The following is a 16,052-nucleotide window of genomic DNA, read 5'->3' as shown; positions in this document are numbered from 1 at the left end:
AAATCTATAATAAAAAAGTTTATGGTTAACTTCAAAATGCGTTCAAAGTTGACTTTTTGCACTTTTTACATGTCGGACCATAAAGGCATGGACGTAGTAGGGTTCATTGCCAGGTATCAAGGGGTAGGGGACAATCTAGTGTCAGTCAAATAAGTTTGCTTGATTTTGTTTCAAATAAAATATCACTAAATTAGGCTAGAAACAATTCATTATTATGATTATTGTTCCGACTTTCGATATGAAAGTAACGGAATATTTGTGCTCGGGGTGGTTTTTTTTTTCTTCAGACAAATTTCGACTTTTTAACTAGCCATTTTTGACGGAACTTTTTTTATATCATTCGAAAGGTATTGTTGTCCTGAGCTCAAATTTTAAAAGATATTTCACCTGTGATCATTTTTCGTAAAGTTATGGGGGTTTAAAGATTGCCATTTTGGCCAATTTGGGACAATTAACGCGTGATATATTTCGCGCTATTAACGCGTAAGCGGAGAGTTAATCCGTCTTAGAAATCATTCCAAATTGGTTAAAAGAAGCTTATTCGCCATAATTGGTTTGTTACAAGGAGCAAAATCTATGCTTCTGTTCTTTGTATGGCGTGTGGGGGGATGATTTTCATTAAAAAATTTCAAATTTTAGAAAAAAAAAATTTTCATTTTATTTTTTCTTACATTTAATTTTTTAATGTTATTACTGCTCTATAAACCTTAAAAGGCAGTCGGAACATTCAGGGCTTCGCACTGATACGAGCAGTCTTGTTAATTTTAAAATTAATTTTATTGTGATTATTATTATGATTATTATTACTGTTATTATTATTATGATTATGATTATTATGACTATTATTATGATTACTGTTATAATAATAATAATAAAAATCATAATAATTAAAATAGTTATTATTATGATTATTATGATCATTATTATGATTATTATGATTATTATTATGATTATTATTATTATTATTGTTATGATTATGATGATTATTATTATGATTTACATTAGTACGATAATTATGACTATTATGATTGTTATTATGATTTTTGTTATAATAATAATAATAATTATTATGATGATTATGATTATCATGATTTTTATGATTATTATGATTGTGATTATTATGATTATGATTATGATTTTGATAATTATTATGATTATTATTTTTATGAATAACATTATTATTATGATTTAAATTAGTATTATGATTGTTATGATTGTTACTATGATTATAATGACTAAGATTAAGATTATTGCTTTTTTGATTATTATGATTTTTGTGATTATCATAGAAATAATTATTGTGATTTTGATAATTATTATGATTTTTATTATGAAAATTATCTTTAATATGATTATGATTATAATTATGATTATGCTTATTATGATTATGATTATGATTTTGACTATTATGATGATTCTTATGATTATGATTATTATGACTGTTATTACTGTTTTTATAAATAGGATTGTTAATATGATTAATATTATGCTGCTTGTATTATATTTGTTTATATTAGTTTTATGATTATTTTGTTTATTAATATGATGTTAAAGATTATGATAAAGACTCTTCTTATAATGATGATTATGATTATTAAAACGATTATAATGACTACTATAATGATCATTAAAATTATGATTATGGTTATTGTTATTATTATTAAAGTTATGATAATTATTATGATTACGAAAATGACTATTATGATTTTGATTATGATTATGATTATTATGATTATGGTTATTGTGACAATTATTACTGTCGTTATGGATAGGATTGTTATTATGATTAATATTATGTTGCACATAATAACTCTTATTATCATGATGATAATTATTATGATTTTCAATTAGACTAGTATTGCTATGACTATTTTTGTGATTATGATTGTGATCATGATGATTAATTGATTATTAGTATGGTTATTATTATGATGATTATAATGATTATTATTGCTATTATGATGAATTTTGTTATTATCATTAATATTATGATGACTATTATGATTTTGATTTATATTTAGATTAGTATTTTGATTATTATGATTATTAGATTATTATTTCGATGATCAATAAGATAATTCTTTTTTTTACTATGATTGTTTTGATGAGTATGATTATTATATTTTTATCTTGATTATTATGATTATAATTGTTGTTATTATTGTGATTATTATTAAGATTACAAATATTATGAGTATGATTATTATAATTATTATGATCGTTATTGTTGTTGTGATTATGACTATGATGATGATTTAGGATGTTATGGTTATTATGATCATAATGATATTGTTTACTATGATTATGAGTATGATTTCATTATGATATGATTATGATTATGATTGTTATCATTTTTGTTTTTGTTTTTATTCTCGTTATGATTATGATTAAAACGATTGTTTATTATTATGATTATTATGATTTTATTATCATGCTTTTTGTTCTTATTATGATTAATATTATGATTATTACTATGATTTTTATTGTGATTATGATAAAGGTTATTATAATTTTTATTACTATGGTTATTATGATTATTATGATAACTATTACGACTTTTATGATTAATTTTATGATTATAATTATTATGATTATTTTTATGATCATTATGGTTGTTATGATTTTTTTATTATGACTGTTATGATGATTATTATGATTATGATTATTTTTATTCTTTTTATGATTTTTATTGTTATTAATTGGAATCATTAGCTTAGTAGGAATCATATAATATCAGCCTTAATCTTCACAACCAACTTTAGGACAATTCTGGAGCGAATGAAAGAACCAAAACATTTGAATTGTTCTTTTCTTCTTAGAGAGAGCCACTGTTGTGCTCTCGATGAAAAAATACATGCAATTTAAGGTTGTTTTCTGTGCTGGGTAAGGTTTTGTCTAATGCTTAAGCACCAAACTGGAACCCTAATGGACTAAAAACCAGGTCTACCTCGTTGAAGTCTGGATTGAGGCTCTTTTTGACGACGTTCGTCTTCCGCTTGCTCTCCTTGCACACATCTGGTCGCAAATACCTACACGAAATCACAGCAATTTATGATGCTTATGGGCTAATTTTAATCAACTGCCAAAAAGATTATTTCAATAAAACTCAAAAACTGATTGATTTAAGTCGGTTTTTTGAAAAAAATTTGTATACAAATGAGCAATAAAATTGTCTGGTTCTCTATGATTCAAACCCCTTTGATTGATGGAATTGAATGGAGTTGGTATGTTATTGTTGATAATAACAGCTTTCCCGATTGATTTCTGCGGGGGGCGGGTATCTTTTAGAGCGCAATATGTTTCCAACTTTCGATACAGAAATCGCTTTGCCCTTGATCTGTTATCAAACACGCGGAAAACAATTTTTTTTTAAGCCCATTAGCTCTTCAGCTCACCGCTTACAACTTTTTTTGCTTAGAAAGGACCAATATTCCAATATACAACCTTTTTACATCTTAACTGCTGCTATGTATCCTTATGATTAACTACAACTTGCTTTTTTTAAATCATTTTTATGTGCTCAAGAATTGAAGGACCTACAAAAAGTGGCAAGTAACGTGTTAAGTAGAAAAGGACACTTACACTTTGGCGTATGGATCACTGTATCCATTGTTGTCCATACTCTTCAACTGGGCACACCTCTTGATAGTGACCACTAGACACTGTGCTTTGAACATGTACATGACCCCAATCAGGATTTTGCCCACCCCATCACCAGTGGACAACTCATCTTCCACGTCAAGCTGGAAGAGATTCAAATGCAGACACAATAAACACAAATTTGTTGCTTCGAAAGTTGCATTAAATTATGGACCTCATTTACAAATGCAACCCTATTTTTACCTCCCTTTTATACGTTTTTTCTGTTATACGTCCCCAGAAAAGAAAATTGTTTCTTACACAAACTTTCTTTTGATTTTGAATTATTCCAGCAAATCTTTTTAGATTTAAGCGCAAATTTTCAAAAGAAGTCGTATAACAGAAAATACCCGAATATATATAGTGCAATAGGGAGGGGTAGAGGTAAGGGAGGATGCTCAACCAATGCATTATTTTTCTATATGACTAGAACCGTTATCAGTTATACGCAAGACAACCAAAAGTGCAAACCGATAACTAATTTTAAACAAGAGTGCTCGTCTATCAAGGCAAAACCCTAAATATTCTGACAGCCGCTTAAAGTCTAAGAAAACGGTCATATATTCGAGAAATTTAAGAATTGATAAAATTTCACAAGAAAAACTGAATAAATTAAATTGCATTTTTTTCATTTTTTAAAAAAATTTTCTCCCTAAATTTATGTACAACTCATGGTGACGATTTTGCGTCTAGCAACGCAAAAATAGATCCAAATAATTTCGAACAATTTCAGAGCCGGATTGAGTCGCCGCTTACGCTTTAACAGAACAAAATGAGGTCTAGCTATTCTCATGAGTCATGGACCGACTGATGAAAAAACTTCAACCGATCATAATCGTTAGACGTTTCTATTCGCTTGATTTTTTTGCCAAAAACTTGAATTCAGATTAGCAGAAAATTTTTTTTTAGCTGTACACCCAAGTCTTGCGACAGAATTTGTGCAGGTAACAAATATTTTTTTATCAAATTTAGTATGCCTTAAAAAGTAAATTTTTTCCAATGTGTTTCAAGTCGAACAAAATTTTAAAATTCATTTGTATCCCTATTTTTCATTTAATCAAATTTCTAATCATGAGCTGTGTTTATTTGCTTAATTTAAAAACTGCACGATTTTTTTTTTGAAAATTTTGAAGCAATCCTGGTTGGCTGAAAATACTTCTCCATCAGTCAGTATCTCCATCATAAGGAATGTCACTAGAAAAATTATATTGCGCGTTACTAGTCCCAATTTAGCAAAAACTGCATTTTTCAAAACGCCATAACTTGACAAAAAATGTATCACAGGTGAAATATATTTTTAAATATGAGCTCAGGACATTTCAGATAGTACAAAAAATATGTTCAAATCGAGCTGTTTATAAAAGCAAACCTTGTCTGAAAAACTTCCCTTAGCACAAATGTTCTACATTTTCTTCGAAAATTGGACAGCCAGAATAGAAAAATTAGCCAGTACGTTGGAATGAATAAAATGTAGCCTAGAAAAAAATCAATGGCTTTTTTAACAAATATAACAATCAAATCACATCTATCAAAAAAAATTTTGCAAAAATTTATCCTTTGAAATTCGTTTAAAAAATTCAAATTATTTTTCTTGACCTTTTCAAGACGTCTTGAAAGTGTTTTAATATTGATCGAATCAAGAAAGAAAAAACTTTAATTTTAATTTGACACATCACAGACCATAATCAACCGAACGAAAATCATTTTATATAGAGAGAAAAACTTCATTTTTAACTTATTGCTCTTGGCTTTTTCTGTCATCGCTTAAAGCATGGCCAATTAAATACCACAAATGTTGCGGTAATTGCCTTAATTGAGTTTTTTTAAATCAAAAATTCCGATTCTTCGATTTTACCGGAAAAGGATTGAGGAAAAAAATAATGAGTAATGAGTTATAGGGATCTGAAGCAGACACACCGGATGTGAGTCAATAATGAGTTACAGGGATGTGTCTGCAGGTTCTCTACAGCAATGGCTGACGCACCCCTATAAGCAATATTTCTACGATGCTAATTCAACTACAATTAAAAGGCATCTCATTGTCAATTCTTTTTAAAAATAGTTTAAAAGGTGCAAAAAGTATTAAGCAAATGTTCGTTGAAAAAATGTTTTGTAGTTTTTACAGAAATAGTCTAACATTTTATTTTAGACGAAAAGCGTAGATTCAAATCTATGTTTTGATTTTTTGTATATTTAGTTTTGTATTGAGTCAATTTTCGTTTCCAATTTTCAGAACAGGAGTTCCAAAGTACAGAAGTCCAGAGAAGGTTTTACAGAAACTGAAGAAAAGATGCGGATTTCAAAATTATCTCGAATGCCAGAAAAAGCCATAAAAGTTCGTATAACTTTTGCAATCGATCAAAGCAAACAAACTACTTCCCTAAAAGGGCGTCATTTGTTTTTTTTTTCAATAAACAATGAGCTCAGCAGTTCAGCAATAAGAAAACTGTTTCCCAATTTTTGTTTTTAATCTCAAACAAAACCGTAGTTCTACCAACCGTAGTTCTACAAATTTCACCACAAACTTGTTTGGAACATTATGAACAGTGATGGACATAATAAACCGGAAATCCGCATGCAAAAGTTATCTGGGTGCAGCAGTTTCCCATAAGGTATCCTATAGTGATAATATCATCAATGATTATGTTGACTTAAAATTCGAGTCGAAAATCTTATTTTTCTAACACATTTGTAAATAATGTCCGAATAATTTCAAACATTGGCAAGCAACTATGAGCCGGGGAAGATTTAGGGAGGAGGGTGGTGACGCCTGGTAGGTTAGCGGTAGATAATTGTGCCGCAAGATTTGGGCGTTTTTTGTTACAGCTGAAAACGCCCAAGAAAAAAGAACCACCCTTGAGTCATTGTCTATGACTCAAGGGTGGTTCTTCTTTTTTGGGCGTTTTCAGCTGCCACAAAACAAACAGGGAGCTCAAGGAAAATGGTATATCATTGGAGTCTATTTTACTCCTAATTGTTATCAAAAAAAAATAAAAATTTTCGGTTTGAAAAAAGTTGACCTGGTCATTTTGCTATTGAAACCTCATTTTTAATTTACCGTTAATCTGCACCAAGACAAATAAGGTAGTCAAGTGAAACTCCATTTTTACGACTGGTATAAGTTATTTAAGGAGTTATCACTTAATCGTAGAACTCTTCTTAATCATTAAACCCAATCACTTAATCATTAAACCCCTTTTGTCAAAAACAGCCCAAAATTGTAAACAAAAATTTAAAAAAAAACAATTTGATCTGTTTTAAGACTTTTATGCAATAATTGCTTAGCGCGCAAGATCCTGTCACATAGTTGAGTAATCTTGTTGTTTAATTAATTCAATTTATTTGAGTAATTTATGACCGTTTTATTGTGCCGAGTCTTTTAATTGTGCCGTAAGTCAATTTACTGTTCCGACTTTCAAAAAAAGAGGAAACGAAACTTTTGGAACCAGATCAAAAAAAAATTTATTTTAAACTTTGATATTTCACACTGTAAAATATTAATAACTAACCAATCATGATCCATGACTAAAACGTACAATAAATTGTAAAGGAAACTATTCTTAGTTTCTGTCAGAGAATTAATAATAAAGATTGAATTCAGTTACTTTCCTCTCTCCTCTAATTTTGCGATAAACCAGTATATCTTTAGATCTATTGAGACAAGGAAATATAAGAGTAAGATAAGAGTTGGTATTAGACTGAGAAATTAAACGATTCTTTCCGGCCGAAAATAGATAGCGTAACGAACTGACGGTATACCCTTATCCGAAATTACTCTATGAGAAGGCCACCCCGGACCTAAGATCACCTTTTATGCTGAGGGTGGTTTGCGTATTATTCAGACCCATTTGCATTATTCAATTAACAGCTTTGAGAAAATTTATTATATCATCTGAAAATTTTTGATGCCTTGATCTCAAAATTAAAAAGATATTTTATATGCGACCTTTTTGTGAAGCTATCGGTTATATGAAAAGTCAATTTGGTATCATTATTGCGCGTAGCGTAGTGTGTGCGGCGGATTAAATCGTACATAAAATACTTGATACAACTTGATTGTTTCAAACAATTTGTTACCAGGTCAGAGCACTCAAGTCTTAATCTTGATATGAACAATCTTCTTTTTTGTTATAAAGCTTTTTTTCTTAAGTCAAAAATTCCGAAGAAATGTTTGGTTTGCATCTCATTTCCGTAGCCAAGAGTAAAAACTTTTAGCACAATAGGTTGCTGAAGTTAACTCCCAAAGACAATCAAACCCCGGTTGGCTGGTATAAGTTTCGAGCTCAGAGGGTATATTGCATGCATATCAAAGTTTTTTCGTGAGTCTTATATCTATTGAAAAGTGCTCATCTTAGTCATTTTACTTCTATTTGAACCACCAGCTAGAAAGTCCAACAGCTTTTATACCATTAAACTATTATTGAAATGGCATAATTTTCTGTTGCTTCATTGCGTCGAGTACATCACCGAGCTCCATGGCTTTTAGAAACTACGGCCACAACCGCTCTAGGGTAACAGGGTGGAAAAGGAAAGTCAAAAAGTGTGCCAAGTTGGCTAATGTGACATAAGTCAAATGAAGAAGTGAGTTGTTTTCAGGCTACTAACTCAAAGAGAAAGATAAAATAAGAGTTAAGTTGCCTGTAAATTGGCTCATAGAAAAAACCTCAAGAAAAAGGTAACTTTTATTTAATTTTAGAGAATTAATTTTATAATTTTTTTTTAAATGTATATTGCATATTTTGCTGGGTAATGTTTTAAAATGCAAGACAGATCATTTTAAAAAATATGAGCGGTTGCTGTGTAATTAGCACAGAATGCTCCGATGCTTCGACCTCATTTATTTTTGCGATGAAATTTTAAAGAAATTTTAAATCAAAGTCTTGTCTTTGTCGAGAATTTTTTTTGGTTTTTCAGACTCCAATCTAATCGTCGCATTTTCAATCTAACTTTTCTGCAACTTTTTCGATGGTTTGCCATTGTCAACTGATTCTTACTGCTATTTGACCAATTTAGAATCTCCCATAATCTGAAAAAATATATATATTTGAATTTTTTTTTTCAATTTGAGGGATACCAAATTGGTCAAATAGCAGTAAGAATTAGTTGGCAATGGCAAATCATCTAAAAAGTGGCAGAATAGTTAGATTTAAAATGTAACGATTAGATTGCAATCTGAAAAACCGAAAAAAATTTTCTCGACACAAAGACAATACTTTGATTAGTTGGAGTCAAAATCATGACCTGAAATGGCCTGAATATGATAGCAAACTTGCTTTAGTTTGAATGCAGCCCCGTACAAGCTTTAATTTGTAAAAAAAAATCTGGAACATAAAAAACACCCTACGTCATATTTCTTTTCCCATCACTTTACGTTTTTTGAAATAAAAAGAGTTGTTTTCTTTTATCGTGTTGCAATAGACCAATAATAATGTCGCAATAACTAAAGAAACTAACTGTCAACTAATGAGACTTCATTATTTAAATCACGAACTGATTAATGATGAATATAGAACTAAGATAAATAAGATTAGTTTCGAACTAACTGATAAGTGCTGGCTAAAAAAATACCTTAGGCACTATTTCCTGAAACAAACAAACTTTACTGTAAAAAATAACAGAAGATTGACAAACAAACAGGTGGGTTAGGTTGCTCATCGCATTTGGGGAACATTCATTTGGCGGACCCGTCAAAGTGAGGAAATATGCATTCTTCGGTAATGAAGTTCCCAGGAGGGGGGTAGGGGGTGGGTGGGTGAACGAAAATCTTTCCGACCAGTAGATTCCTTGTGCTTGAAATTTTTCTTCTTCTTTTTTGATAAGATTTTTCTTTGATGACTAATTTTTAAGGAATTAGATTTCAAACGATAGTTTTGAATCGGCCCCAGGTTCTGAGACACGGCTTCGAGAGAAGAACGGGGGGTATTGAATGGCTATTTCAGCTTCGCCGCAGAACATTCATTGAGCATAACATTTGATAAGCATCAAACAAGAATAAGATTGTAGAGCTATAGTTTACACGCACACCGACCTGGTAGATGTCTTCGTTCTAGAAGAAAATTTCTGCTACTTTCGAATTTTGTCATTTTTTGAACTTCAAACCCTATTTAAATATTTTGAACTTTGAACTCTACTTAGTTGAATTACTATATAAACTTCGTATGCCGAAATGCTAATGAAAATAAAGCACAACAGTAGTTTTATATGGAACTAAAAGTTTTGGGTTGTGTAAACATCAAGCCAGCACATCCAAACATTTTTTATTTCGTGGTGAATGGCATGAAATTGCAAATAAGTCTTGTATCTTGCAAGTTGGTCCAGAGAAAAAAATTCGGATCTACCTTCAGCTGACGAAGATAATTTTTACTTAGCTAAAGACTACCGTTATTCACTTTCACTGGTCAATAACAACTGTTAAATCGCAATCAAAGATTGAAATCTAACTTAAGAACACGAAAAAGAGCGAGTTGTTTAAAATTTTTACAACTTACAGCAAGTTGTTTTTGGAGAGGTACTTCAAACCTCTGCGTTACGCGAGACTTCAGTTGCGACAACTCAAGTCTCGCTTCCCCGATGAACTCGTTCTGTCCGAACATCAAAAACCGAGAGCCGAAGCACTTTCGTCAAAGTCTCCTCGGGCGCGACTCCGTGGTACGCGAAGAACTCGTTCCAAACTGGGTTCAGTGTCTTGGATTTGGTGTGGGACCTTTTTTTCGTTGCTGAATAAAAGAAAAAACCTTAAACTCAAATCAAAACTAAACTCCAAATTAACGTCTACTATTTTTCTATCTTTAAAATCAAGACGCGGGTTTAAGGAATTTCTCGAGAGGGGAGGAGGGGCTTCCAACCTAAGTAGAGAAAACATCATCATGGAATCCTGTGTTGCATGGATATCTCCAATTAGACGCTTCGTAAGAAAGATGTTCAATTTTGTATTATAGTTTTAATTTTCACAGATGTTGATCTCAAAAAGGTTGAACAACCTCAATTTTTCTTTTAAAATTCCAAATTGTGAGCTTTCAAAAGACATGTAGGTATAATTTCATCAGAAGCACGAGGCAAAAAATATAGGAGCCTCAGAGGTTTGAAACAGAATTAAAAAAAGAAATTCAGAAGCAGAAGAAAAAGAAGAGAAAAAAGAAGAAGACATAGAAGAAAAGACTGCTTTTCTAGACCTTACACATTAAGCCTATATTATAGAAAATGGTATAATTGTTTACAGTCGTGTTTCTATAAACTTGCTGCAACCAATCCTTCTACTGCAAAAACTCTATGTACAAATTACGATAAAACCTTTCCCAATGCTTCTTTGTTTTGCACTGATTCTTTGTTTGGATCTACTTAACAATCCCCCTCCCATTCCCCCCTATGGTGTCTACTAAAGAATCTCCACCCCTATAAATAAATACAGTAAATTAGCACTGATCTTTCTATTGAGAATTCTGATTTCGCTGCATTCTGATTGGTCGAAAAATCGACCATTTTGAACTACTTAACAATTTCTCTCCCCCCCCCCCCCTTTCTTGAAAGGGGTGGAGATTGTTAAGTAGATCCCTTTGTTTCAGCAATAAGAATAAAAAGTCCCTCACAATTTTATTAAGAAAACTATTGTCACCAGAAATCAAAAATCAATTATGTAACCTACTTTGTTCTGTAGAACTGAAATTGGCAGAAAAAAGGTTTATAGAGCTTCTAAAGAACTTTAGAGTGGTATTTTCAAAGTTTTCTTTTCCTAATTTAGTGAGGCTCAATTGGAAGTTTCTCTAAGCATTTAATTGTTGTCTACTTGTCTGGGTTTTTCAATTCATTCAATTAACTTCTTCTTCTTTTTCCTATTTCCTCAAGAAAAAAAACTCATTTCTCCAAAATAATACATGACAAAAAATCAACAATCAAGATATTTAAATATTTGTTCAAAAATATGCGTTTATTTTACAACGAACAGCACAATATTGGAGGTAATACGATAGGCATATAAGATGCGCACTAATGATCTACTGGTCTATCAAAAACGAACTAAAATAGGGAATGAGAATAGATAACATGTAAGGAGAGGATACAAACCTAGCTGACCTTTGGACGAATCGGGGAGGAGGTGCAGCTTGACATAGGGGTCTGCCAGTCCATTCACGTCCATTGGGGGCAGGTCTATGGCCCGATGTAGGGCTATCTGCAGGGTGAAAGCATCAGCGTCATAGGTCACTGAGAACTCCAACATACCACGATCTAAACAAAGTCATCAGTTTACGAAAAACAGCATCGAGAGTTCCGTTTTTTAAAATAACTTTAACTTTAAGAATTTTTTGAATAGTTTCAACAACTATTTAAAAAAAGTTTCATCATTTAAGATCAAGCCATCTGAGTGTTATGGTCAGAAATTTTACTAAACACCATTTATCTGATACGTTGAAACTGTTGAATACAGTTAAACGCCTATCGAGAAGTTAGCGGTTCGAGTCCCGCAAAGTTTAAGAAGTGGTTAGTTAGATGATCGCAATTTTTTTTTTTTACAAAACTGAGATATCTCTGAATCAGCGATAATTTTTCCTGTCAACTCTCAACCTGGGGAGCTTAAGATCAAAAAAGCGAAGCCAGCGAAATAGTGAAAGCTAAGTCTAGACAGGAATTATGATTTTTTAGATCTGATCACTTTTTTTTTAGTCTCTTTGCTTCTGGATAAACGACCCTAAATCATAGATTGATTCACAATTTTTACCAGACCATCGAAGGTAAGAAATCATAAAATTAAAGAAAGCTTGACGATTCCATGTATTTGAATTAGGAGAGCTCGAGCAATTATCTTTTTTGACCCAGTAACCTTAAACAGGTGATTAAACGGTCGTCAAGAGACCTGACCGCCACTTGTTTGTGGAGAAAATAAACCAGATATCCTGTTTTTGAAAGGCAGAGCATCCTGTTTTGTAAAACAAAATGTGAACTGCGTCAGCATTTTGCCACCACTACCATGTCAACAAAATTCTACCATTTCCGCTGCTACAGTCTTCAGCCAATTCACATTTTTTAAACTGTTTTTGTTGCTGCTCTTAACTCGTAAAACGAATTTGTTTAAACTAGTTGACACTGATTTCTATAGCTTACAACTTCCGCTTAAAAACGAAGGCTTTTGTTAGCTAAAAATAAAAAACTTACTTTTTCGGAAGAAAAATGGTCGTTCGTTCACAAAAGGCTAAATTGTACCGAATTTGCAAAAATGGTCATAAAACTGCACCTTTTTATTGATTGCGTCTAGTTGAACTCATATTAAAAAGGTCCGTCATCAATCAAAAAGGTGGTTGAAGTTCAAACCAATTCGAAGATCGATGGAAAAAAATGAGCACAGATCAGAAAAAAAAATCCGAAACCTCTTTTTTCAAACGAAGCAAAAAATGCAGAGCAATAAAGCGAGTTTTGAGAGTTAATATTATGCCTGGTTTTTTAAACGAACTTCATCATCAATTGTCTCGTTATTCGATAAAAACATCCAAAGTATATTTTAGAAAAAATGACGAATTTTCGTCTAACTTGAAGAATAATAAAACACGTCAAATGAAAGCGCGATGTGCCTTATGAAAATATTCTTATGAAAATTGAAAGTAAATAAAATTGGTCAGAGAAAATTTTATTGAAATTCTTTTCAAGTTGACGTGAAAACTCTAAGACAAATTTACGATCTCGAAATGTTTTCTTTTCGATAAATGCACGAGTATTGTGTCCCTAGAAAAATTGAACATGAAAAATGGATCTCAGTAATTTTACAACAGAAACATTTCAAAACGCAAGTATACAAAAAAAATCTTTTTCTGACGAAGAACCAAACTGTCTGCGCTTTTAAATGGCTGAATTAGTTTTTGTTTTACATAAAAAAATTTATTTTGTATAAAAAATGCACATCCCATTTATATTAATGCGCTTCATCACAAGTGATTTTCTGGATCTAAAACTACTAAGACATCTCTGTAAGCGTTACCACGGTCTTTTACGTTGATCGTCACATACAATACTCTCGTATAGTTGGGATTGGATTATTCCTGGGTTACATAGCCAGGGAAATACCTTGGACTTCCTACCAGGAAATTAAGGAGTGCAAGGCAATCCTGGAAATCCTACTAAAAACCATCTATATATTTTCCAACATCTTTAAGCAAAAACGAATTTAAAATCACAATTTTCAAAATGGCTGAACGATCGAAAGTTGAAAAGTCGGATTGATTTCCTAAGAAAAAAAATCCCTGTCAAGCAAACCTGCAAGATGCTAGGTGCATTTCCAGAAATATAAAAAAATCAACGTTTTTACAAATTTTTTGAAAAATTGTAGATTCTTTTTGAACGGTTTTAAATTGACGCGAAATCATTTCTATGCTGAACCAAGCTCTTTCATTAAAAAAATGAATGCAAAATATTTAAATTTTTGTCTATAACGTAGTCCAAACGCATATTTTTGCATAAAGAAGCCATCAACCACAATCTCGGCTTTGTGTAAATCAACAAAATTTGTTTTTAAGTTTTCAAATGACAAGATAAGTCTTCAATTGACAAAAGCTAGCTCAAATTTTTTAAGAAAACTTCTTCACGGTAGAAGCTCAAAATGCCATGAGAAAATCCTGCATTATTACGTTTTCGGAACGGTTTGCATTCCTCGGCAAAATTTGTTTTTCAGCAAAAACTTGGCAGTGCCTAGCTGGTTTCTGACAAAAAAATAAAAACCGACTCAGGAAGTCTCGGGCAACCCCTAAAAAACTTAGCCATGAATTTTTCATCTGACGCATGGAATTTCTTGGACAGGTGACTCGAGTTGCTTTTTCCAGAAAAAATGACGAATTTTCGTCTAACTTGAAGAATAATAAAACACGTCAAATGAAAGCGCGATGTGCCTTATGAAAATATTCTTATGAAAATTGAAAGTAAATAAAATTGGTCAGAGAAAATTTTATTGAAATTCTTTTCAAGTTGACGTGAAAACTCTAAGACAAATTTACGATCTCGAAATGTTTTCTTTTCGATAAATGCACGAGTATTGTGTCCCTAGAAAAATTGAACATGAAAAATGGATCTCAGTAATTTTACAACAGAAACATTTCAAAACGCAAGTATACAAAAAAAATCTTTTTCTGACGAAGAACCAAACTGTCTGCGCTTTTAAATGGCTGAATTAGTTTTTGTTTTACATAAAAAAATTTATTTTCTATAAAAAATGCACATCCCATTTATATTAATGCGCTTCATCACAAGTGATTTTCTGGATCTAAAACTACTAAGACATCTCTGTAAGCGTTACCACGGTCTTTTACGTTGATCGTCACATACAATACTCTCGTATAGTTGGGATTGGATTATTCCTGGGTTACATAGCCAGGGAAATACCTTGGACTTCCTACCAGGAAATTAAGGAGTGCAAGGCAATCCTGGAAATCCTACTAAAAACCATCTATATATTTTCCAACATCTTTAAGCAAAAACGAATTTAAAATCACAATTTTCAAAATGGCTGAACGATCGAAAGTTGAAAAGTCGGATTGATTTCCTAAGAAAAAAAATCCCTGTCAAGCAAACCTGCAAGCTGCTAGGTGCATTTCCAGAAATATAAAAAAATCAACGTTTTTACAAATTTTTTGAAAAATTGTAGATTCTTTTTGAACGGTTTTAAATTGACGCGAAATCATTTCTATGCTGAACCAAGCTCTTTCATTAAAAAAAAATAAATGCAAAATATTTAAATTTTTGTCTATAACGTAGTCCAAACGCATATTTTTGCATAAAGAAGCCATCAACCACAATCTCGGCTTTGTGTAAATCAACAAAATTTGTTTTTAAGTTTTCAAATGACAAGATAAGTCTTCAATTGACAAAAACTAGCTCAAATTTTTTAAGAAAACTTCTTCACGGTAGAAGCTCAAAATGCCATGAGAAAATCCTGCATTATTACGTTTTCGGAACGGTTTGCATTCCTCGGCAAAATTTGTTTTTCAGCAAAAACTTGGCAGTGCCTAGCTGGTTTCTGACAAAAAAATAAAAACCGACTCAGGAAGTCTCGGGCAACCCCTAAAAAACTTAGCCATGAATTTTTCATCTGACGCATGGAATTTCTTGGACAGGTGACTCGAGTTGCTTTTTTCAGAAAAAATGACGAATTTTTGTCTAACTTGAAGAATAAAAAAACACGTCAAATGAAAGCGCGATGTGCCTTATGAAAATATTTTTATGAAAATTGAAAGTAAATAAAATTGGTCAGAGAAAGTTTTATTGAAATTCTTTTCAAGTTGACGTGAAAACTCTAAGACAAATTTACGATCTCGAAATGTTTTCTTTTCGATAAATGCACGAGTATTGTGTCCCTAGAAAAATTGAACATGAAAAATGGATCTCAGTAATTTTACAACAGAAACATTTCAAAACGCAAGTATACAAAAAAAATCTTT

At 31.6% G+C, this 16,052-nt stretch overlaps 1 protein-coding gene across 1 annotated transcript in view; it reads right to left on the bottom strand.

Moving 5' to 3' along the window:
• Positions 1 to 2,902: 2,902 nt before the first annotated feature.
• LOC134851937 (double C2-like domain-containing protein alpha) overlaps positions 2,903 to 16,052 on the bottom strand; it is a 49,370-nt gene continuing 36,220 nt past the window's right edge. The window contains 6 exon segments of the mRNA XM_063868212.1: positions 2,903 to 3,029; positions 3,583 to 3,743; positions 9,208 to 9,222; positions 10,128 to 10,230; positions 10,232 to 10,355; positions 11,701 to 11,862. Of these exon segments, the coding sequence (XP_063724282.1) occupies positions 2,903 to 3,029; positions 3,583 to 3,743; positions 9,208 to 9,222; positions 10,128 to 10,230; positions 10,232 to 10,355; positions 11,701 to 11,862 (692 nt within the window).

The sequence above is a fragment of the Symsagittifera roscoffensis genome, chromosome 7 (assembly GCF_963678635.1).
Source record: "Symsagittifera roscoffensis chromosome 7, txSymRosc1.1, whole genome shotgun sequence".
Classification (NCBI taxonomy): Eukaryota; Metazoa; Xenacoelomorpha; order Acoela; family Convolutidae; genus Symsagittifera; species Symsagittifera roscoffensis.
The sequence above is the reverse complement of the archived record's forward strand: the minus strand, read 5'-3'. Positions and strand labels throughout refer to the sequence as shown.